Source organism: Gouania willdenowi, chromosome 17 (genome assembly GCF_900634775.1).
Source record: "Gouania willdenowi chromosome 17, fGouWil2.1, whole genome shotgun sequence".
Taxonomy (NCBI): Eukaryota; Metazoa; Chordata; class Actinopteri; order Blenniiformes; family Gobiesocidae; genus Gouania; species Gouania willdenowi.
The window spans coordinates 34,966,604-34,990,847 of NC_041060.1; the positions used below are offsets into that span (position 1 = coordinate 34,966,604).

General features: G+C 38.0%; 2 protein-coding genes across 6 annotated transcripts; one reads left to right on the forward strand and one right to left on the reverse strand.

Moving 5' to 3' along the window:
- Nucleotides 1–324: 324 nt before the first annotated feature.
- On the reverse strand, nucleotides 325–15,293 carry LOC114479356 (guanylate kinase-like). Of its 3 annotated transcripts, none has more exons than XM_028473020.1 (7): nucleotides 15,094–15,293; nucleotides 4,321–4,434; nucleotides 3,526–3,567; nucleotides 3,217–3,452; nucleotides 2,186–2,270; nucleotides 2,020–2,105; nucleotides 325–1,256 (listed from the first exon to the last, which is right to left on the reverse strand). In XM_028473020.1, exons 2-7 carry the CDS (start codon nucleotides 4,430–4,432, stop codon nucleotides 1,200–1,202), a joined length of 618 nt encoding a protein of 205 aa, XP_028328821.1. In that variant the 5' UTR covers nucleotides 4,433–4,434; nucleotides 15,094–15,293; the 3' UTR covers nucleotides 325–1,199. The 3 variants fall into 3 exon arrangements, with proteins under 3 accessions (XP_028328821.1, XP_028328820.1, XP_028328819.1); XM_028473019.1 differs by lacking the exon at nucleotides 15,094–15,293 and adding an exon at nucleotides 10,564–10,876; XM_028473018.1 differs by lacking the exon at nucleotides 15,094–15,293 and adding an exon at nucleotides 4,517–4,958.
- c17h1orf35 (chromosome 17 C1orf35 homolog) lies at nucleotides 10,452–24,244 on the forward strand. Of its 3 annotated transcripts, none has more exons than XM_028473014.1 (8): nucleotides 10,452–10,724; nucleotides 16,795–16,945; nucleotides 17,093–17,138; nucleotides 17,202–17,284; nucleotides 19,838–19,904; nucleotides 20,603–20,682; nucleotides 20,760–20,882; nucleotides 23,920–24,244. In XM_028473014.1, exons 1-8 carry the CDS (start codon nucleotides 10,625–10,627, stop codon nucleotides 24,086–24,088), a joined length of 819 nt encoding a protein of 272 aa, XP_028328815.1. In that variant the 5' UTR covers nucleotides 10,452–10,624; the 3' UTR covers nucleotides 24,089–24,244. The 3 variants fall into 3 exon arrangements, with proteins under 3 accessions (XP_028328815.1, XP_028328817.1, XP_028328816.1); XM_028473016.1 differs by having other exon boundaries at nucleotides 10,453–10,615; XM_028473015.1 differs by lacking the exon at nucleotides 10,452–10,724 and adding an exon at nucleotides 14,846–15,097.

Genomic DNA, 24,244 nt, shown 5'->3' on the forward strand with positions numbered 1-24,244 from the left:
AGGAGTGAATCAGTTAGCTTAGCGGTTTGCTAGTTCATCTACGCTCAAAAGTAAAGCTAATTCTTAACCCTAGAAGTTGAATGTGAATGAAGTTTTTGTTTTGAGTGAAAAAAAAAAAAAACAACTTGGGGAATGTGAACAATAATCCATTTTGTAAACTTTAGACGCGTCAGATGTGCGTTTAGACGAGGACCTGCATGTTCTTCCTTGTTCTGAAGTGTGTAAATCTGCAGAATGTAGAGCTTTGTGTTGTGTTAAATCTGTTAATAACATTAAAGCACTCAAAGGTTGTAGAAATAAAAAAAAACAGTGCACACAGTGAACCAGCCTGTTTCTCTCTCTGCTTTTACACTTTTATTAAAGTACAAACATGAAACAAAGTCTGTGCGTTAGCGCACTAAAAAAAAAAACAGTAAAACAACACATTTCCTATGACACAAACTCGTAGTTTGGTTTACGACAAAAAGACACGATGAGGGGAAACGGAAGGAATGACCGACGACTACCTGAATGTAAAAAGATTCTCATGTAACTAAATAATTCCTGTGCTTCGTTCAGAAACGCTAAAGAAAAATCCACGAAGCAGACGCGTTAAATATTTAGTTCAATCATTGCGGAATTAATAATAAAAACATGCAAACAAAACATTGAGAAACAAGCAAACGGATGGCGAATGTACATCTCAGACCTGGATTTTGACCTATGAACCTGCGGAGGATATATTTGATCCCCCATTCGATCCAGTTTGGGGGCTTGTCCAGGATCAAATAACTTAATGATTTCACACTCGTCTCTTAAAAGATTAAAGTTAATTTCAACATGGTAATAAAAGTCTCACGTCTAAAACCTGCAGATCGGCCTCACATCTGGAAAGCCTGGACAAGCCCCCGTTATCATGTAATCAGAAGCAACATGATCTCCATCATCATTAGAGTGTTGAGAATAACATTAAACGAGAACTTGTCTTGTGTATCGTAGACGTTAACATCTATATAAATACCCAGGGTGTGAAACATGAGGTCTGTGAACCTGCCAGGAATGAAGTCTCTGCGTCTGTATTTCAAGTAAAAACCTCCAGAGTTTCTGATTTATTTTCTTCACATAAACATGGGAATCTGGCTGTCGGTAGGAATGTGACAAACTGGAATGGAGGCGGGGCTGTGGGGAGGAGTGTCGAGGGTTTGCACGCGTCAGATGAGTTAGGGCGCCGCCGCATTCTTCAGGCTCTCGTTCTTCGTTGTCACCACATTGATTTCCTGGAGAGGAGCAAAAACATAGCTGGAGTTTATGACTACAAACAGGAAAATACACAAAACAATGAGGAAAATGTACTAATTTATTAATTTACTAAATATTAGTAATGAAAATGAAAACGCACAAAATAAGAGCAAAAACATAAACATACAGAAAAATATATACAACTACAAAATCACAAAAATACACAAAACAATCAAAATCAAATGACAAAATAAACAAAAAATACAGTAAACTAATACCACAAAATACACAAAAATAGAGAAATAAACAGAAAATGACACAAAAAAAGACATAAAATAACAGGAAAAACCCATAAAAATCAGGAAAATATTCCAAATTACTCAAAGACACACAGACGACCACAAAAATATTACACAAATATGACTGTTAAACACAAAAATCAATGAAAATGACACCAAAAAGATGTTAAATAACAAGAAAAAAATAAAACATACAAATGTACAGAAAAATACACAAAATTTTATTTTGAAAAGTCTAAATACAGAAAAATACCCCCCCCCCCAAAAAAAATTAAAATAAGAAAAATATACAAAAAGACTTGAAATAACGAAAAAAGACTACATGAAAATACAAAAAACAACAAAAACCCATATAATTAGAAAAATGTGCTAAAAATGTAAAAAAAAAAAAAAAAACCAAACATTTAAAATGACAAAAATAACCAAAATGAAGAAAAATAAGGGCTGCAAAACACTGCTGTAGTTTGTGAAACTGCTGCCCTCTTGTGGACACTTTTCTCACCTCTTGAAGAACATCCTTTAACTCTGCGTAAGCCTTGTCCAGGTCGTCGTTGATTATTTTGTGGTCAAACGTGTCTTTTTGCTGACCTGTGAGGAGACACATCTGTCCTCTGAACATCTGGAGCACTTTGTGACGTCAGCGTTTGTTATAAAAAAAGGTCACTCACTGTACTCGAGCTCACCACGCGCCGCACTCAGACGCTTCTGGATGCTCTCCTCAGAGTCCGTTTGTCTGCCTCTTAAACGCTTCTCCTGGAAACGTTTGTAAAAACCACATCAGGACTAAAAAATGAACCATGTGAACAGAAACTACAAAACTTTGCATTGTCATGACAACGCAACAAAAGCAAAAAAAGCTTAAATATCTGTAGGCAGCATTCACTGATCTCTGATCACATGGATATAAAGCTGCACATAAAAGTCTGAGCATAAAAGTCCTAATTATAGAAGCAAAGTCGAGGGTGAATGCTAAGCATTCCCACTAAACGTATCATTATAGGAAAGCAGAGCAACATTATAAGCTACAAATTGTGGCTGTAGCTGCAGGATTAAAGTTTAACAGCAGTTTTCCTCAAAGTTCATGAGCAGCAGCTGTTACACTCTAACAGACCTTAAATGACATTAGAAGTAACAGAGTTAGCATCGTGGCTTCTCATTCCTACATTACAAATATGTTTATTGTTTCGTGACTGTCAAAGTTATTGTTAGAAGGACGATAACGTTGGAATCAAAACAAACAAACTGTTCCTGAGCAGCAGGTGGAACCAGTTCACCACACCCACACACATGTTACAGTTCTACACATACTGTATGTAGTTCATTATTAACTTTTCCCACATTTCATCATTTTAAAGAAAATATAAATCTGTGTACACTGACACAAAACAGGCTCAGACGCCCACACCATGAATATTAAAATTTATATTTTAATTAATTAAGAAACCAATATATAGGAAATACATTTATGATAGATAATTGTTTTTTAATTCTACAGCTGATTTAGGGCTAGTTAGCATTAGAGATGCTAACAGAATGCTAACAAAAGAGGAAAGTTAACTTTAATGCTCAGTAACTGTGATTATTTGTAGTTGAACTTTAGTAATTGATAAAGTAATTGGAAAAATGCTGGTCACTGTAATCGTAATTGAAGAAGTAATTGTAATTAAACAATGTAATTGGCTCCAACTCTGACACTGACCAGCTCTTCGAGGGACGGCGGTTGGATGAAGACGTAGATGGGGTTGAGGTCGGTCCTCTTGATGCTCTTCACTCCCTGCACGTCGATGTCCAGGATGCAGATGCGGTTTTTCTCCTGCACGGCGCGCACGGCTTTTTTACTGGTTCCGTAAAGGTTCCCTGAGAACTCTGCGCTCTCCAGGAATTCACCTCTGTCAATGCTTCTCTCCATCTCCCCTCGGCTCACAAAGTGGTACTCTGTAAGAGAGAGAGAGACGGTCAGAGGTCTGTGGTTCCACGCCGTACGCTCACCGATGCTGGAGGCTCGTACCTTTACCATCTTCCTCCCCGGGCCGAGGTTTTCTGGTCGTGTCTGAAAACAAGATGATTTTTATTCTCGCAAAGTATCAAATGCTTCAGAAATGACACGTGGGACGCTGGTGACCCCAAAACAAACGGACAAAAATACACAAAACTACAGAAGAAAAACACAAGAACAACGTACAAATATTACAAAACGTACAATTTAAACATACAATACAGAAAAATACACAAAATTCATTTAAATAAATAAAATTACAGAAAAGCACACAAAAATATAAAAAACACACAGGACTACAAATATAAACACCAAAAAAAACTACACAAATAATAAAAACTACTACAAAATAAAAAGTGATCAAAAAGACTAAAAATAAATGACAAAACAAAATCAAGAAAAGAAACATACAAACTCCCATAAAATACACAAAACTACTACAAAATATCAGTTAAATATACAAAATGAGAATGAAAATACATAATGACTAACAAAAAAGCATCATGTAACCTTTTCTCTGTCTCTCACACAGGTTCTAGTCTCTGTTTCTCACACAGGTTCTAGTCTCTGTCTCTCACACAGGTTCTAGTCTCTGTCTCTCACACAGGTTCTAGTCTCTGTCTCTCACACAGGTTCTAGTCTCTGTCTCTCACACAGGTTCTAGTCTCTGTCTCTCACACAGGTTCTAGTCTCTGTCTCTCACACAGGTTCTAGTCTCTGTCTCTCACACAGGTTCCAGTCTCAGTTTCTCACACAGGTTCTAGTCTCAGACTCAGAGTTACTCATGGGTTGTGGTCTCATACTCACGGGAGACGCTGAATCCAAAGACGTTCTGGTACTCGTTCATGAGCTTCTTGACCAGCGTGCTCTTTCCTGATCCAGACGGACCGGCCAGAACCACGGGACGGACGGCAGCCATCGCTGAGACACAATAAACACACACACACACACAGAGTCAAAGGCAGCTGCACAGTCACAGTTTAGCAGTCCACTGGGAGGTTACCATGGAGACGCCTGATTGGAGAGGGGCTCTCTGTGCTAACGAGGGCTACGTTTAAACCTGCTAATGCTGACTCACTCACACACACACACACACACACACACACACAATGTTCCATCAACCAGGGCGTGACCGTTGTAACGAGGACGAGAGAGAGCAGGAGGGAGGAGTCAACCACTAAAACCAGTGGAACCACTGACTCAGCAACAGCTGAGAACCAGTGTGTGATGTCAGTGAGCAGTGATGACCAGGATGGAACCAACAATAAAACAAACTTCTAATCAGAGAATTAACACAGGAAACAAACTGTTACGTATTTACTTTTCTCATAAAAGTGTGTTTCTGGAAGTTATTCTACTATTTTTTTGTCATTTTGTGGTTTTAAAGTCATTTTTGTGTAAATTTGTTGTCGTTTTGTATATTTTTCTCTTATTTGCCTTTTATTGAGTCATTTTGTGTTTGTTTTATTCATTTGTGTTCTCATTATGTGCATTTTTGTTGTTAAGTGTATTTCTCCTGCCATTTTGTGTGTTTTGTTTTGTGTTCGGAGGAATTTTGTGCGTTATTGTTGTTATTTGTTTATTTTTTGAAGTCATGTTTGTGTGTTTTTGTTGTCACTCGTTGCATTATTTTGTGGTTGTTTTATTTCTCACTCATTTTGTGTATTTTTGTTGTTTGTGATTCATTTTTGTTTTGAATATTTTCTCTTATTTTGTGTGTGAATAGAAATACAATCTAAAGGTTTAAAGTTCAAAGAATCCATTTCCAAGTTAATAAAAAATAACAAAATAAACCTTTTTTATTTTATTTTCTAAAGCTAAACCAGCAGGTGGCGCTAAGAACTGCTCTCACAGTCATTGCATCATGTTGACTAAAGCTTTTTAAACTTATCTATTGATTCTATATATATATATATATATATATAGATATAAAGGAGCAGAGGTAAGTGTGTTCTCACTTATGAGTTTCTACACAAACGCTGAGTCAGCGTTGTTAAACTCCTGTCAGCTTTCTGTTTCCAGTGAAAGTATCGTTTTATGTGCTTTTGTCGTCATTTTGTATATTTTTCTCTTATTTGGTGCTTTTTGTGGTCATTTTATTTATGTTTTCTTCATTATGTGCATTTTTCTTGTCATCTTGTGTATTTTCCTACCATTTTGTATTATTATTGTTCTTCTAGAAATTATTTATTATTACCTCCGCCAAGTGCAGGGCGGTAGGTTATGTTTTCACCTGTGTTTGTCTGTCTGTGCGTCTGTCTGTGCGTCTGTCTGTGCGTCTGTCTGTGCGTCTGTCTGTGCGTCTGTCTGTGCGTCTGTCTGTGCGTCTGTCTGTGCGCCTGTCTGTGCGCCTGTCTGTGCGCCTGTCTGTGCGCCTGTCTGTGCGCCTGTCTGTGCGCCTGTCTGTGCGCCTGTCTGTGCGCCTGTCTGTGCGTCTGTCTGTGCGTCTGTCTGTGCGTCTGTCTGTGCGCCTGTCTGTGCGCCTGTCTGTGCGCCTGTCTGTGCGCCTGTCTGTGTGCCTGTCTGTGCGCCCGTCTGTGCGTCTGTCTGTGCGCCCGTCTGTGCGTCTGTCTGTGCGCCCGTCTGTGCGCCTGTCTGTGCATCTGTCTGTGCGTCTGTCTGATAACTTGAAATGTTATGAACGGATATGGATGAGATTTTCAGGAAATGTTGATAACGGAACAGGTGATTACATCCAAAAATGAGAAAATACCACTCGTACAAATCACAATATGTGTGGATGTGCCTGTTCCTTTAAGCGCGATGGCTTATGGGTAATGTAGTAGTAGTAGTAGAGAAGTGCGTGCTGTACTCTAGTCCAGGACAAGAGCCGACACTATTTAATAAGAGCCTTAAAAGACATGGATATGAAGAACAGAGTGAATGGATGGAAGAATAAACATGAGGAGAGTCACACACACACACACACACACACACACACACACTCTTTATCGAGGCATGAAACACCAGAGCTTTATTAATGAAGCGTGGATCATTAAAAAGTTCATTTTTACCTCATGTATTTAAGGTCCTATAAAATTTTTCCACTTTAATTTTTTAAATTCAAGAAATATTTATCATTTTTTAAAGAAAATATTAGTTTTTAACTCCTGTGAGGAAACAGAATAAATACTAATAAATAAATAAACTTATAATTAAACAAAAATGTATGTCAAAAATAAAGAAAGATACAATTAAAAGGAAGATATAAGTTGTAGTGACATGAATTATTCTGACTGCTCCTTTTTAATTATTTATATGTCATGTAAAGATGTACGAGAACAGCATTAATATCACCTGATTTCCTCTCAGGAATCAATGATTTACTGAATCTGATCAGGTTTATTGATTAAGTTTTGATCAACTTATTTTAAATTAACCTAATTTAAATGATCCTATCTTCTGTAGCTCTGATGAGATGTTAGAAGATAACATTCTAACAGTCTCAGGACTTTTATTTTGTAAACCAGAAGTTCCCACTGAAATGGTTGTACTTGAGGTAGATACAGAATCAGGCTCTATGTACAGAAGAGGTAGAACAGCTGCAGCAATAACTACTGGCTTTGATTGAATAAAGCCAAATAAACTGGTTTCCCATGTAAACCTCAATTCGGGAATTACTATTTCCATGGAAACACGAAGCAGAACACTTAAACTCCGATAATTTCATTTAGAATAACTCATTCTGAATGAAAAAGCATCACGTAACCGTGGCCATTAGGGTTGAGATGAGCTACTTGGTGGAGGTCTATGCTCTCTGAGTGCTTCTCTAGTTTTTTATTATTTATGTTATTCCTGTTTCTTTCATTCATTCCCTCTAACTCTTCTTGCTGCTGGAACACATTCAGTTTTCCTCACTGTGGGATGAATAAAGCTCTATCTTATCTCATTAAGGTCATTTCCTCATCAACCCCAATGAATATCTTTATATATGACGTTCAGTCAAATTCTTCTTCAAGCTTCCACAAGAACTTAAGCTTTGGAATTTTGGAAATATTAAAAAATATAAACTGATTAGTTTGATCAACTTTAACATGAAGAACTCTGTCAACTAGAGCTAAAATCAGCCTGAAACGTGGCGTCATGAATTAGTAAAATTACTTCATTAAATCAGTAGTGACAACAATGTGTCAGTTCAGATCCTCGTGATGTTTCTGATGGAAAATGTCTGACTTCAACCACGTGAAGAAAACAACTCGACTGATTTTAACAGCTTTCATGTGGACGTCGTCTGAAGCTCGCTTTAAAACTTTATTTCCTTTACATTAAAAACTATTTACATTCCTGTGTTGGTTTCCATTCATGATCCTTTCTTTGTTACTGTAAAATTTACAAAATAACTCCCATAACCCATACGAGGATTATTTACAAATAAAAAACTGAAAAATAAACAAAACCAGAAGAAAAGCAACACAATAACAACAGAAACACACAAAACGAGTCCAAAAATGACACAATAAAGCAGGAAAATACACAAAGTTACTCAAAAAACACTAAATAAAAAAGAACAAAAAATTACCACCAAGGCCATTAGACGAACACAAATATACAATTAGGGCTGTCCCAATCCGATATCAATATCGGATATTGGTCCAATATTGGCCTGAAAACGAGAATATCGAATTCAAATTTTTTTTCCCTTCCCAATTCCTTTTTTTTTTTTCAATTGTAGAATACTGTAGATATTATGTTGAAGCTATAGGTGCACAATAACCCGCGGTGCTAAATTGTAACGGTTCCTACTATACTAGAAATTCTACATGATGGTACTACCATGAATTACGATACTAGCCTCTACTCTCCTCCTGGCTTATCACTGCTCAGTCTAAACGCACCAGAAAACAAACCAACATGGCAACCCAACTCCACAGCTGCTGGATGATTGGCTGTTTGCCTGTTACTGGTGACGTCCAGAGATATGATAGGCTGTTTCTGCACGCTGGGTCCGCCCTTCTGTTAGCTGATTGGCTGTTCATGTGCTGACAATTAACAAGTGCATGAATACATTAAAAAAATAGTTTTCTCAGGGAATCAGTTCCTGTTTGTTGTATTTTATCCTCTATGGTTTATTATGTTGGAGAAGAAGCATTATTGTCAAATAGTTTTTTTTTTTTTTTTAAGAGTGGATTTGTTATCCTAAGTTGATTATTTATATTAGTTAAACATAAATCAATGTGCAAAGGAAAATGAATAATTATTTTTTAATTTCAACCATATAAATTCTAACTTCATTTATCCATTTTTTCTATTGCTTATATGTTTTTGTTCATGTACTCTTATCGTGCCCCAAACAACACCATTAGTAATTAATAAGTATTTCTAACTTGTACAAATACATTGCAGTTCATAAAAATAATTAAAATTCTTCAGTATTACTTTGTCTGGTATAGTATGGTGTTTACTCATTTTGGTATCGTGACAACTCTAGTTGAAGGTTAAAATATATGTAACTAATTGGTTAATAAAGTGTAACATTATACACAACATCTCAGACTGCAACAGATTTGTTAATAACATAAAACAGTTGATCATCCAAAGCCATTTCCTTCTTTGTATTTCTATTTACTTTGAAACTTTTTCATCTTTTCACAGACGTCAGTTTTGATTATTTATTATTCATTCTATTTATGAGGTAAAAACTGCAGCTATAATCTGAAAATTAAAAAGCATTTCTGTTCATTTATTTTAAATTGAATCTATGCTTCCATAGAAAATCCCCATACTTTTACAGTAATAATTATTATTATCTTCAGTAATAAACTGAAGATATCAGGAAGGTATGCATCCGGATTTCAAAGTAAAGGACAACGTGAAAAAAAAGTTCCCATAAGTAGTCCATGATTCATATAAAAATGTAGGTATATTTCACACAACTTTGATGTGGAATATTGTTTAATTTTCCACAAGTAGTTTATGATTCATATACCGCTGAACTTAGTACTTTCTAGACTACTTGCATACATAATATTGAGTACTTTTACTGTGTACTTTTGAGTAATCCTCTGTCAAAATCCTGTACAGATCAAAAAATGTTTTTATTTTACGTCTGTTGTGTGAAATATCTTTAATTTACAAAATTGCATGAGACACCGTGTCACTGCATCACACGCTACTCTTCGGCCTTGCTTTGAATTTTTAACAATAATTTTATATATATATATATATATATATATATATATTCGGTAGATTACTCAAAATGCACAAAACGACAAAAGATTGCACAAAAGGACAGCAAAAATAGACAATTACCCCCAAGACCATTAAATGAACACAAATAAACACAAAAACAGCAAAGAAAAAAAAACAGAAATGATTTCAATGCACAAATTCACAAGAAAACCACTCTGAAAAACACACAAAACAGCCTAAAAACGCACAAAGTATTACAAAAACGAAAACACAAATTACTCCAAACACAAAATGGCAACATTAATACACAAAAAGACTCCAAAAATAGACCAAATTACCACCAAAACCCAAGAGACGATTACAAATCATCACAAAAATGTCAAAGAAATAATACTGATTAAAACGAGAACAAAAATGACTTCAAAGCACAAAATCATTCGAAAAACACACAGAACGACCAAAAATTGTAACGCGATGACTTTAACAACACACATAATATACTTTATATGTGATTAATTAGTTTATCCAGTGAGATGTTTGATTTTAAATTCAATGTTTCGTTAGTTTAGGGAGGTGTAAACGTTGGTGTGAGCTTTACATCAGAAACGTACGGTGGCTGAGAAGTGCAAAACACTTTTACAAATGTTGAGACAGATTTACAAAGGCACATTGTAATTGTAAAATAGTTTCCATATTTGTTTTGACCTTTTGTCAATGTGTTGCGATCATTTGTAAAAGTTTTGCAATAATTTGTAAATGTGTTTTGCACTTCTCAGCCACCGTAGAAACGTGACTTTACACGCAGCATCACCTGATTTAACCTTCCTCCACTGAAAACCGGAAGTAGAGCGAAAACAAACACGAGCAGTGAAACAGCCGAAGAAGAAGAAGCAGCAAAGATGGCGGTGAAAGGGGCCCTACCTGAGAAGAGTCTGCGGATACCTGTTCCGAACATGGGGCAGCAGTAGCAGCAGTAAGTGAAATGGAGCTCCTTCGTGGAGCTCCTCCGTGGTCCTCGTGCCTCGGCTCTGCTAAGCACGAGCCATTCCACGCCCGCCACGCCACTACGTCATCACTGAGCCGTAAGTGCGCGACTACAATCTACAACATTATTAGACTCACACATCCACCATTTTCAGGCTACACACACACCGAACAACAACAGCTAAAGACAGCGATTATTGTGGAGTCACTGGACACACAGCTGATCTCACGGCGCATGCGCAGTCAGGACAGGGCGGCCGTATCTGATTCTGTCCAAAGGTAAATTCAATTTACGACACCAGGCAGCAGATTCGCCGATCTGACCTCTTTCTCTTATTTCTGAATCCAGTCCCCCTTTATGTCTGACTACAACATTTTATTCAGAATAATATGAAACAACAACAATAGACCATAATGATGGAATACAGACAATTTAAAGAATCAGTATTTATAGAGCGCTTTTCACAGGTCAAAAACAAAAAGTGCTTTAAATGAAACAGTATTTAGTAATAGATGTATTTCTGTAGTTTTTATCATTTACAGTCATTCCCCTCCTGATGTGGAACCAACGCTGATGTTCTAAACAAGATCATTTCTATCACCATTTTGTGTTTTTGGTGTCATTTTGTGTATTTTGTTGTTTTTTGTCTCTTATTATTCAGTATATTTGTCTCTTATTTTGTGTGTTCTGTTGTTTTTTGTTCTTTTTATTATTCAGTATATTTGTCACTTATTTTGTGTGTTTTTTTTGTAGTTGGTATTATTTAAATTATTCTGTGTGTGTTTTTAGTGTTGTGTGGTTGTTTCTCTGTTGTTTTTGTGTATTTTGTAGGGATCTTGTGTGTTTCTCTCTCATTTAGAGTCTTTGTTGTTGTTGTGTGTAGCTGGTAATAGTATTTTTCTTTCTTAGCGTGTGTGTTTTTGGTGTAATTTGTTGTTGTTCTTTTATTATTCAGTATATTTTTCTCTTATTTTGTGTGTTTTTTAACTGAAAATAAACATTATAAAACCCCATATTTTTAATGCATTCATTTGTTTATTTCCCTCGCATACCCCTAGCTTACCCAACTCTGAGAAAAACTGCCTTAAAACACCCAATTTAATTGTAAATGTAAGTATAAATTCAACAAATCTCCCCTTTTTGTAAGCTTTGTGTGTGAATTTAAATATTGTCCCTTATTCATACTAAAAAAAATCATCAAAACTATGACAATATCCAACAATATTTTGAAGTGGAATAATGGTTTACCCCTTTTCCCTTTAAATGGTGTATGTAGGATTCTTGCATGCTGGTCGACTTTCTGTTTCTTTGTATAGCGTGTACTTCTGATGAGTTGTAAATGTGTATTTTTCAAAACAATAAAAAAAATAAATCAATAAAAACAAATTTACTTTGGTTTCAAAAAGGAAAAAAAAAATACAGGGTTAAAAAACACACACAACATAAAACGTGCCAAACTCAACCCCCGGGGGCCAAATCCGGCCCTTTGGATGATCTAATTTGGCCCGCAGGAAAAGTAAACATGACAGAAAAAACATGAATCACTGTAGTGCAGCAGATTAATGACATAATTCAAAAGAATCTTTCACTTTGGTATAAAAGCATGACATTTGGCACAGATACTCTAAGGGACTGTGCCCGCTAGAGGCAAATAACTCAAAACAATTGCTTATTTTGTAAAAAATGTGGCATCAGCAGACGCGTTTAATTCCCCCAAGTGCGAATATGTGGTTTGGTTTTGGCTAGAGGCTGAATTGTGCCCGCAGGAGGAAGTAGTGTTTTCCTGCACCAGGAGGAATCTCAGTCAATGGGAGAAAGCAGTATCAAAGTCGCTCCCTTTTACTCATACTCCTCTGAGGTTACCCCTGGTGCAGGAAAACACCAAACTTCCTTAGCCTTGAGAGGACCAGACCTTTATACTGACACCTCGTTTAACCAGATTCAAGCATTTTGGGATTTTTCCCAAGTGTTTTGAGGCGATTGAGTGTTTCGCCTTTAGCTGGTGCAGTTCTAACTCTACCTGGGGGGGGAGGGGGGGGGGCATATATTCGGAAACTCTGAGTATCTCATTCCTAAACGCGAGGTATGTTCTTCTGAGTATGTTACCATGGCAACATTGTCCGTGAACTAAACCTGGTCGCTGGCAGGTTTTATCAAAGAAACCCTGGGTTTCTACCTGGCTCCGCCCACCTGAACACCGTTTCTGAACACTTTAATGAACCATAACACTTTTCTCTGAAACACATTAACATCACACACCACAGACATGTTCACATCATTACTAATGTTGTGTTGCTTTATGTTTTTTTTTTTAATCAAACGGTAGTTTTCTTTATAACATTGTAGATGTAGATCATTAAGTGAAAGTCACTGAGAGGTTGATCTACATTAAAACATCTACTGACGTCTGTAGTAAAGTTCACTGAATACAAACCTGTAGATAATATAAAGGAGGAGATGATAATTTAAATTAATACACTTTTAAGGCTCGATTGTTGTTTATATTATTATACAGTTAAATCTGTAGATCATGTGTATTTGAAGATATGATGGTGCAGTGAATTGTGATGCTGCTCTTGGAAGTGATGGGTCGTGGGTTCGCGTCCCGCTTCAGTGATTTTTTTCTGAAATTTTTTAGGACATTGAGATGACTCTGGTGACAATTTTACATTAAAAATCAATATAATTGATTCGATATCAAGCGGCAGTCAGTGTCTTTATATCCAGTGTAACAGGAGGACTCTCTATGCAGACATCCTATGCTGCTGACACGTCTCCTCAGACACATTTTATTCATATTATTCACCACTCGTCACGTCACTGAAGCAATAAAGTGATGAAGCGACCAAAAAGTGTGACTAATTACGGGTGATTTAAGCCACTATAGTCACTGAAGACTGAACACACCTTTAGAACAGGCTCATATTCAATCAAACACCGACTTATTTCACACATTAAGGTGAATACATCACTATTTTCCGGGTGGTTGCCATGGCAGTTTGAGTATTCTCTGATCCATTGATGATGGCTTTTTATCACGCGCGTGCACGTAAGTAACCCAAGGTTTACATACTCAGGGTTAATTGATCCACTTCATACCAGCTGTAATGGAATCAGATACACAGAGTTTCCCATCGCTGGGTATGTTGAGTTTATGGATAGACTCAGAGTTTGTTAACCCTCCTTTATGGAACACACCTCTAATCTGCTGCACTATTGTGTAAATGAAACTCAGCAATATTTGCAGGTGATCACAGTTTTCCTGGTGCTTATATCAAAGGATTGCAGTAATTTTTAATGTTGAACTGTTGAAAAAACTCAATTCTAACAAAACCCTCATTTTCCTCAAATGACATAATATTTCCCTTAATTAAAAGTAAATTTAAAGTTAAGACCTTGTTGGGACTGATATGTCACTTATTGCTTGGATATTGTCAGTTTCTTATATATTTTGTATTTTATGTATACGTAGAAGTATTAACTAGAACACAATAATGTTGAAATTACTCGTTTTCCTGCATAAAATCTGTGGCCTGCTTGAGATCAAACTTCTTCGTATTTGGCCCCTGAACTAAAATAAGTTTGACACCCCTGATATAAAAGGTCATGTAGTGAAATAAGTGAGTGATGGAAAACTCAGTGGAGCTTTATCTGATCCCAATATCACATTATCAACATTACAACACAATTTTCAACTTTAATTTAAAAACAGAGCGAGAGATCAGCAAAAAAAAAATAAATACTTAAAATTTTTTATAATAGAAAAAAAAAAATCTAATTTGACAATGTATTAAATGTTGTTTTTCTTGATATTGTATTTTAATGTCTAATTTTAAATACAATTATGATCTTATTCTTTATTGTCCTTATTGATCAGTATATTAAATTACGTTCACACTCACAATACAGTAGCAGAATAAAATAGCCAAAGTACAAATGAATAACTGTTCCCTGTTTACACGTGACATTAAAAAAAAAGAAATGTTGCACATTTAAGCTTCTATTGAGTCACGCATCTGGTTTCTTTCCTCATGTTTTTATAGCTTTTTCTTTAACAATATATCTATAATTTCCTCTGTTATTTTTCTTAGAATTTATTTCTGCTTTAACGGACACATTTCTGTGTTTTGGGACTAAAAAAACAAAGTGTTATCTTACCAGCGCAGCAGAAAGTCTGTCATCAGATAACACGGATACCGGTAGATTCATCCCACGGCCATAAAGCGGCGTGGAGGCGGAGCACAGAAAGTCCCCGGATGAGCAGGCCCGACCCTCGCGGAGCCCCAGAGCTAACGCTGCTAAAGCTAAAGCTAACGCTAACGGAAACGCTGCAGTGTCTCCGCTCTGAACGGGAAACACCGGCCCGGTGAAGCATGTTCGGGTCCTCCAGAGCCGGAGGGGTCCGCGGGGGCCAGGACCAGTTCAACTGGGACGAGGTGAAGGTGGACAAACACCGGGAGAACTACCTGGGTGAGTTCCAGAGCGCTCAGTCGGTCCGTGTGAGGCCGAACAGGGCTCGTAGCTCCGGCTGAAGCCCAGTGGATCACCCGGGGGACCAGCGGTCCGGAAAGGCTCCAGGATCCGGACCCAGACCCGGTCTTTAGCCCTGCAGTGTGCGGCTTTCAGCTGCGATAGTGACGCGCCCACACGTACTCTACAGCAGGGGTTCTCAACCCTGCGGTCAGGACCCCTTTTGGGGTCGCAAGACAATGGCGGGAGGTTGCCAGATGCCTTCAAGAAACTAAGAATATATTTTTAGACAATTTAGACCAATTTTCGCATATTTTTACCCCCTTTTTTTTTTTTAACAACTACACCAAACCTTTCCATATTTTAACTTATTTTCATCACTTTTTCTTGCCATATTTTTGCTCCTTTTAACACATTTTTGCTACATTACTCATATTTCTGACACTTTTCATCACATTTCAATTGCTTTTCTGCACATTTTTCCCACTTTCAAGACATTTTCAACACTTATTAACCCTTTCCTCCACTTTTCCACCTAATGTCACATATGTTGACACCAGTGACGTGCCGTGACCACTAGGGTTAGGTAGGCACGTTGCAAATCTAGACCACCAATGACAATTTCATATGTTTCTGCTGTCAAGTGTTAATTAAATTCAAATCAATTTTATTTGTATAAAGCAATTTCCAACAAAGTCATCTCAATGCGCTTATCAAAATATAAAATTCATAATAAGAAAGAAAAAACCCAATAAGATCCACATGAACAAGTGTTTCGCCATCTAACAAAATCAACATCATAAACACCATTAAAGAAACATAAACATTATTTACTATAGCCTCCATACTCTCCAACAACATATATCTCATGACACGACAGCACATCTGTTGTTTGTGTTGGAAACACAGAAACACGGAAAAAATGACAACTTAGAACAGCCTCAGTGAGGAGCATCCACAAAGTCAATCCTTCCTTTTGTACCATTCACTGTGAAAAGTATGAAACATGTTCTGACTTTACCTTTGCTGAAGGTCTGGTAGCTCAGGTGTTGGTCTCCATCTTTTAAAAGATGTCGTTTTTCCTCAAAACAAAGTTTCTCTATCATCTCTAGCGCTGTCATCCACACTGTAGTGTTATCCCGCCCACTAGCTAGAGAACGTAGCAGCAGCGGTCACGTGTCATCTATTCAGTAATGTGCTGTGAACTTACGTATAGCATTTAGCATAGCGCAGTTACGTGCAAAGGCAGCTCTCTACACTGCCTTTACGCGTAAATGGATGTCACATTGGGGACCTGACTGCGCATGCGCAAACACGTAAAATCATGCAATGGGAATGGAGGCAGAGGAGCGACGTGCCTTTGGGAGGGGGCGTGGCCTCCCTCTGCCTTACAGCGGAGCGAAAAAAAAAAAAAAAGACTGCAGCTGTTCCAGGAAATAGCGCTGTTTAGTAATTTGGGCTATGAAGCGCACAAACTTCGGACACTTTCAAACTTATTGGTACTGTAGGCTATTGGAAATGGAAAAATAAATAATTTATAATTTAAAAAAAAGAAAAAAAAAAATTATAATTAAATAATCAAAATATCAATTCACCCTTGAGTAGACACTGCCTACCTTGCCTACCCTGACGGCACGTCACTGGTTGACACGTACAGTAGCAGTGTGGCTAACCAGGTCTGTCTATGACGTGTTCAGGGAACTCTCTGATGGCTCCAGTGGGGCGCTGGCAGAAAGGCAAGGATCTCACCTGGTACGCCAGGGACAAGACGGGCAAGGCACGGCCGTCCAAAGAGGAGGAGCTAGCGGCGGTGAAGGAGGCCGAGCATGAAGCTCTGATGGCAGCTCTGTGAGTGTCACGTCACCTGTAACCAGGGTTGGGCTCAATTATTATTGATAATTGATTACAATTATGACATCATTCCCAACCCTGTCTGTAACCCTGTAGCATTAGCATTAGCAGCTCATGCTAACACCTTTGTGCTCCTTATCAAAGCGGGCACAAGAGCATGAAGAGGGCGCCAACGGGGCTGACCAAAGAGGTGAGTGTTAGTACTGGATCCTGGTCCAGGGGCACTCTGAGTCTCACACACTTTGTGTTACAGGACCTGGTGGAGGTCTGCCGGAGGGAGGAGCCTGAGGGGGACGAAAGGAACGTGGACCGGGTGTCTGGACTGGGAAGCTCCAGGTTATTTAATCCCACTCACATTTCCTCAGAGTTGGCTAAAGTCCTAGTCTTCAGTACTCGAGTAAAAGTAGAGATACATGAATAAAAAATAACTGGTAAAAGTATTGAAGTCGCTCCCTTACTTGAGTAAAAGTAATAAAGTAATAGTCAAAAGTAAAACAAATGTCCCTTTAATAATAAAAGAGGGTTTTTGAACCAGCAAACTCCATATCTTTGGTTATTTTAAGAACTTGTAGAACACTTGTACATGGAAATAAAATAATATCTGTTATTTATGAACACCTGGAGATTCTAGCACTCATTATAGATAAAGATTTGTAAATATGTTGAAAGAAATACAATTAAACCCAGAGCAGCTTTGAGTTTTAATATTTTCACCATAAAACTAAGGGACCTGCCTAACAGAAAAAAGCTCAAACTGCCAAAATCGTTGCGTCTTTTTACGTTGTGACTAAGCATGTGGACATTAATCGATACAAAACTAAAATCTAGATACAAACGTGTATGATGCGGGTGTATCGATCCATTCAGTGTGCATCGGTAATATTTACAGGTGAAATTGAGGAGCATCGGTCACTGCGTGCCTGCATTGGTAAAATCTATGGTTGCATTGATTTTTTTCATCCATCCATTTTCTGACCTGCTTGTTCCTGTTTTCAGGGTCGTGGGACAGTTTTTTCATGCTGTGTTTCATTCTATCCTGTTTGTCCGAGGCACTTTGAATGCACCACGTGCTTCTGTTTTGTTTTGAACACTGAAGCCTGTCACGGTCTGAGTTCACATCGTACTGAGTTCCTCTTAAATCTCAGTATGTGTCTGTTACGTACTGACATGTACCTGTACTGGGTTATATTGATTTAAAAAAATAAAGTTACATCAGGTTAACTGTTTTTTTTACTGCAATGTATATTATAAATAACAGCATTTATCAGCTCAATTATTTGTATCCAAATTTTTGTATATGTTTGTAAAGACTTACTGTTCGTATCCCAGACATGGTGCTCGGCGTGGTACGTGAGATTCCTGAGCTCCTTCGTGTCGGTGTCTGGTGATGGCGTGCCCTTCACCATGAAGAAGATTAACTTGTCTACCATTTCTCCTGCCTCGTATATTCAGCAGTTGTACATTTTTGTAGAAGAAAAGGAGCCATGCAGCACTCGTCAAATAACATTAGCTTTGAAATTAATTTTTTTATCTCAGCATGGCGGAAGTAGAAAAAAGCTAAGCTGAAGTAGCATAAATTCATTTTCCGGTAGTGTGCATGCTCATAACCGATATCAGACCGTGACACCGGGAAACGCGTTGGTACAGCAACAAAGTTATATCACAGAATCCAGTGAGAGGAGCCGCAGCAGCTAGAGAAGAGATTTATAACACATAAATACTTTAAATCAGGCGTAGAAAGATGCTAAACTTGACCAGACACAGGAGGTTTGTAGAGAATGTTGTGCTGCTAAACCTACACAAACTGAGGGGCTCATTTGTACCGATACGGTGCCGCTGCTACCCCCACCCGAGCTTCAGTAAAACTGGTGAGAAAATTATCTGTAATAACTTAGTCCAAGGCGGTACTCTGGTACCTCCCTCTACCTGTGATTAAGTGTATTGGATTTTATTTGTCTTATAGACATTAAGTATGACTCAGTGAGGGTCTGTTTACAGCAGTTAAATAATAGTTTTCATCTTTTTTTGCACAAGCAGTTATAAAGACCTAATAGTGAAAGGTTATTATTATTGATATTATAAGTATTAATGCTACTGTATTAGCCTAATAGCTGCTGAACAGTTCATATTAATATCTGTGACAGACAGGAATATAGACATTACTATTGAAAGTGTCACTTTAAGTCACTCATTGAGGCCTGTTTTTCTGTTTTGTTTTTTAAAGAGGAAAAAATAAGTTGCATAGAGAGAAACTAGTAGAGATTATAAACAAGATGTGCACTTCCTGTTAAATTGGCTGCTTATTAGGCATACATAAATCCTCTAGTACTGAATCACAGCTACTTATTTACTGTTTACATTTTTGGTATAATGTAATGTCTTTGCATCAGTTTGAAATGCGTCGTACAAAATCACATTGTGTAGAATTGAATCGCCATCAATATGAAATCGTATCAAATCGTGAACAGGGTTGAATGGTATTGTTGGGGAATTCAATGAATCACTAATGTATCGTATCGCTGGTAGTGTATCGAGATGTGTATCGAGTCGTTGTCAGTGACGGAGATTCACGTGCTTAGTTGTGACGTCATCTTCAAAGGTCCTAAAAGTAACGAGCTTATTTTTTAAATGTTAGGAGTAAAAAGTACAGGTATTTGTTTAAAAAAGTTAGAAGTAAAAAGTTGCCAAAAACTAAACAGTCAAGTAAAGTACGGATACCAGACACCTACTTAAGTACAGTAACACAGTATTTGTTTTTCGTTTGTGTCACCTCTGCATTTCCTGTTAGTGGATTTACCGTAGAGATGAGTTTGATTGAGCTGAAACAGGAAATCAAAGCCCTGTGAGGAGGGGCGGAGCCTAGAGATCAGTGTGTGTTTGTGTCCACAGCTCCAGGAAAATGCTGCTGTCGCCACAAGAGAAGGAGGTGGCAAAGATCGGCCTGCCAGTTTTCACAGTGAGTGTTTGATCAGTAATGAACCAAACTAGAGCAAGACTCTAAAATAACTGTCAATCACACGCAAGAGAAGTGTTTGGTCAGGAGGCGGGGCTTTAGTACTTGCTCAGATCTGATCCACTTAATAACCTAGTCCAGACCAGGTTAGGTGTTTAGCCTACATTACCATGGTGATTTAGCCTGGTAAGACGTTATCCAGCGTCGTAGTACAACATTCACCGATGAAATCCTGGAAGTTAGAGAGAGGAAAGAGCAAATCCAGCTTCAGAGTACAGGCCCTTTGGGGTTTTTGTCATTTTCTGTCATTTTTCTTTTATATTGTGTTTGTGTCTGTTTTCTTTGTTTTTGTTGTCATTTGCCATATTTTTGTTATTTTTGTCATTTTTGAGGTTTTTTTTTTTTGTGTGTGTTCACAAAATTAGACCGAGGGCCACATGTAGTCCCTGGGCCGCCAGTTGTCCACGTCTGATATAGATGAAATGAGATCGACGCCTGTATATAGATGTATGTCGTCATAGAAACGTTTGATGACTCTTGCTCTAAAAGGATTTGGTTAAAAATATTGTATTAATTGAAACTTCTAATGCATTAGTGTGGATGTTGGCTGTTGAATCAGACTTTCTGTGCTGTGATTCACATGGACATTTAGAAACATTGAACAGTTATTTTTATAGTTAAGTAAATCCCCCCCTCCCCAGCATTACAAAACAGAGGGTCGTGCAGAAACATCCGTAACCAAGACGACCGAGACCGTCAAGGAACCTGAGCTTCAACTACGGTGAGAAACAGAACTGTCCTCGTTTAATCGTTCTCATCATCACGTCTTTACCACCTTTCATTTCTTCAACCATGAAGGCAGGAGAGCAAGAAGAAGAAGAAGAAAGAGAAGAGCAAAAAAGAGAAGAAGAAAAAGAAAGAGAAGAAGAAGAAAAGGCAACGGGATTCGTCTTCATCAGAGGAAGAGGACGACAGGAAGAGGTTTGTCTTTGTTCAAATCTACAGCTGAGAGGAGGAGTCGTAGTCCACTGTGTTCAATTATAAATATATATATATTAAACATTGTCCAATGTTTGGAGGGAAAAAACTAATCTATCATTAAATAGGAAACTAAATGTATCATATTAACAATCAGTTAAATTATGTGCACTTATAATAAAAAAAACATTCCCATAAAGTCATTACAATGTTCAGATTGTTCACAGTCATTAAATGTCCAGTATGATGCTATTTTTCTGTATTTGTTCTCAGAATTCCAACAACATAATATTTTAGGTTTATTTTCCCAAACTCACCTGTTTTCTGCAGTTTTAGCCTCTGAAACGTCACTTTCTGACCAAGTCTAAAAACGGACTGATTTGCGGCCTACTTATGCATATTCATGAGTGGGCGTGTCTGTAGACGCCATCCACACACTCTTGTTATTGTTTTCAGCCAAAAAACTGCACATCACATTAAAACACATGGATATTTAAGTGGCTATTGTGATTGTGAGTCAGAAAACACTGTTTCATGAGGTGTGTGCGTGTGCCGCTGCAGACCCAGAGCAGCAGCAGCAGAGGAGTTCAAACGTTTACCGGAGCTGCTGAGTCACTCTTATCATGTGGTCTAGTGATTACAGGAATAGTCCATTCATTGTGAAAGTCTGCTGGACACACCAAACCACCTCGGGGATGAACGCCCCCCTCTCGGATGTCACTGCGGTAACGCCATGAGGGGTTTAAAACTAGAATGCCCGTTTACATCGCGTATTATGGTAATGTTGACAGAAGCCAAAAATTAATCAAAAACTAAATTGTTTTCCTCAAACTCAGCACATTCTTGTTTTACAGCCTCCCAGGAACTTCTGTGCACATGTTCAACTAGATTCACTCAGAATTTGATATTTTGGCTTCTGACGACTTTACCGTAATACGAGATGTAAACGGGTATTCCAGTTTTAAACCGCAGTCTCGTGTCTCCTATCACCGCTCAGTGGAGGTCAGCCAATGAAAATGTCTCCTTTGGTGACGTCATGACAGGAACTGAATAGCCGACAGGAACTGAGCGCCATTTTAAAGATTAAAGATTTAATCGGGGCTTTCGCCTTTAATTGGCCATGTAATTAATGGAATTTGTCCTCTGCATTTAACCCCTGAGGAGCAGTGGGCAGCCATTTTGCAGCGCCTGGGGAGCAGTTTGGGGTTAAGGGGCTTGCTCAACATCCCACAGTGATGGCCCAGGTGAGGCTTGAACCGGCAACCCTCCGATTACAAGCCCAGCGTTCTTAACCACCGCTCCCCTACTAGTGGGGGGGTGCTCGAGACCATCTAGGAGTCGCTTGTTTTCCTCAATCTGGGAGTTAGCAGACTCAGGGACTCAGGGAGGACCAGATGTAGAAACCAGAAAAAAACCTGTTTTCCATTATATGGGAACTTTAACACTCAATTGTTCCCTGAAGAACACCCTATACTTTACTTTGGCTTAATTAGCTTTCAAAAAGAAATAATAGTTTTCAATACCTTGATGTAACTTCATTTAGAAGTTTAGTGAAGAGTTGCTGGGTTTTTAAAATGTCGCTTAGCACCTCCGCTACAAACACATGGGAAAATTAACGATATTTCTCCTTAAAGCTTAAATTCGTAGATAACGAACAGACCGATACGCTCACCGTTGAATCAGTTTAACTGTCGCTTGTCCTTCGTCAGTTAATTGATTTAGTTTGAGACTTAAGTGCCGGTTCAAGTTTGGCGCACCACACAAGTGTGGCTGGATGCTGGAAGATGAATAGTAGTAGTGTATCCTGTCACCACCAGAGGGCACTGTTACACCTACAGCTACAAGTGGAAACACGTGGACATTTTTAAAGTTTTACACTCACAACAATAACACCGCATTCCTTAAAGACGTGCACTTTACATGGCAACTTACGAGTACAGGTGCGTCTCACCCATGGGGGATGTGACACCCACACTTTTTACAGAGGGATTCATTGTTGAAAACTTATTGATCCAGTTAGATTGATCAGCCAATCATAGCCAGACATTTGACAAAGGTAAACAAAGAATAACAGTGATGAGTAAAGTGACAAAACATGAGTAAAAAGCCAAAAAGAGTGAAAAGTGACTAAAACAGTCAACAGTGGCAATAGAAACAACAAAAAGAAACAGGTTATATGTAGTAGTAAAAGGTAGATTTAATGAGCAAAATGTGGAAAAAAGGAAACAAGTGGTATTTAATGGCCAAAGGTAGTTTTTTTTCTATAAAAAGTGGCAAAAATGGTTAAAGAAAGGATTACGAAAAATGGGGAAAAAAATAGGACGAATTTATGTTTATTGGCAAAAGGAGCTAAAATCTGAGAATAAAATATTCTTTTGGAAAAGAGAGAAAAATGGGACAAAGTTGCAAAATGGCAACGAAAAAAAAGAAGGTAGTTTCCCCTATTGAAGGTTTTTTGGGGGAATAATAATTAAGATGAAGAGAAAGAGCCACATGTTGAGAATCAGACTTAATAACAGCTTTATCATGGTTTTAGTAAATTAATTTAATAAACTACCCTTAGCTCCACCCCTGAATGAGCAATAAATCACAATAAAACAGTGATTGACTGTTAGTGCTGCCCTCTGGTGCTGGAACTATTATTGTCCTGGAGGAACAGGCTGGGGATGATTATTAATCATTATTTTGATCATCACATTTATGAAAAAAGTTTAGTCAGACAATTAGAGGAAAAAGAGAGATTGTGTTTTTTGTCATTTTGTGTTTTTGTATCAATTTTTTGTTCATGTTAAATTTTGTATATTTTTCTCTCGTTATGTTTTTGTATCCATTCAGTATATTTTTTTTTTCTCATTTTGTGTCTTTTTGTTTCATTGTCGGTTACAAACCAATTTATGCATTTTAGAAATCTTCAATAATGAGACAGATTTTTCATAATTATTTTTTCAAATTGTTCCTGATTGGAGATATTGATCTGAATCATCTCCAGAATGTCACATTTCCTCTGTGAACGTGTGTGAAATCATGTCCTCCATCACAGGCACAGAAAGGACCATCATCATCATCATCATCATCATCATCATCCATCAGAGCGCAGCCAGAGCGGAGCCAGACGCCGTGACAGCCATTCAAAGGCTGAGCCCCGCCCCCGCCGCCCACCGCAGCGTCACGACACAGACTCGTCCGACGGGGGGTCTCCCGTCCCTTAGGGCCACAGGAGGCGACACGACACCCCCCCCGTAGACAGCTAGTGAACGCCTCTTTCACCTCTGACAACCAATCAAACGGAGCGGTTTGACCCCGTCACATGTCTTTACCATTTTTATTTAAGTACAAGAATAAATGCTCTTTGATTTTGTTTTGTA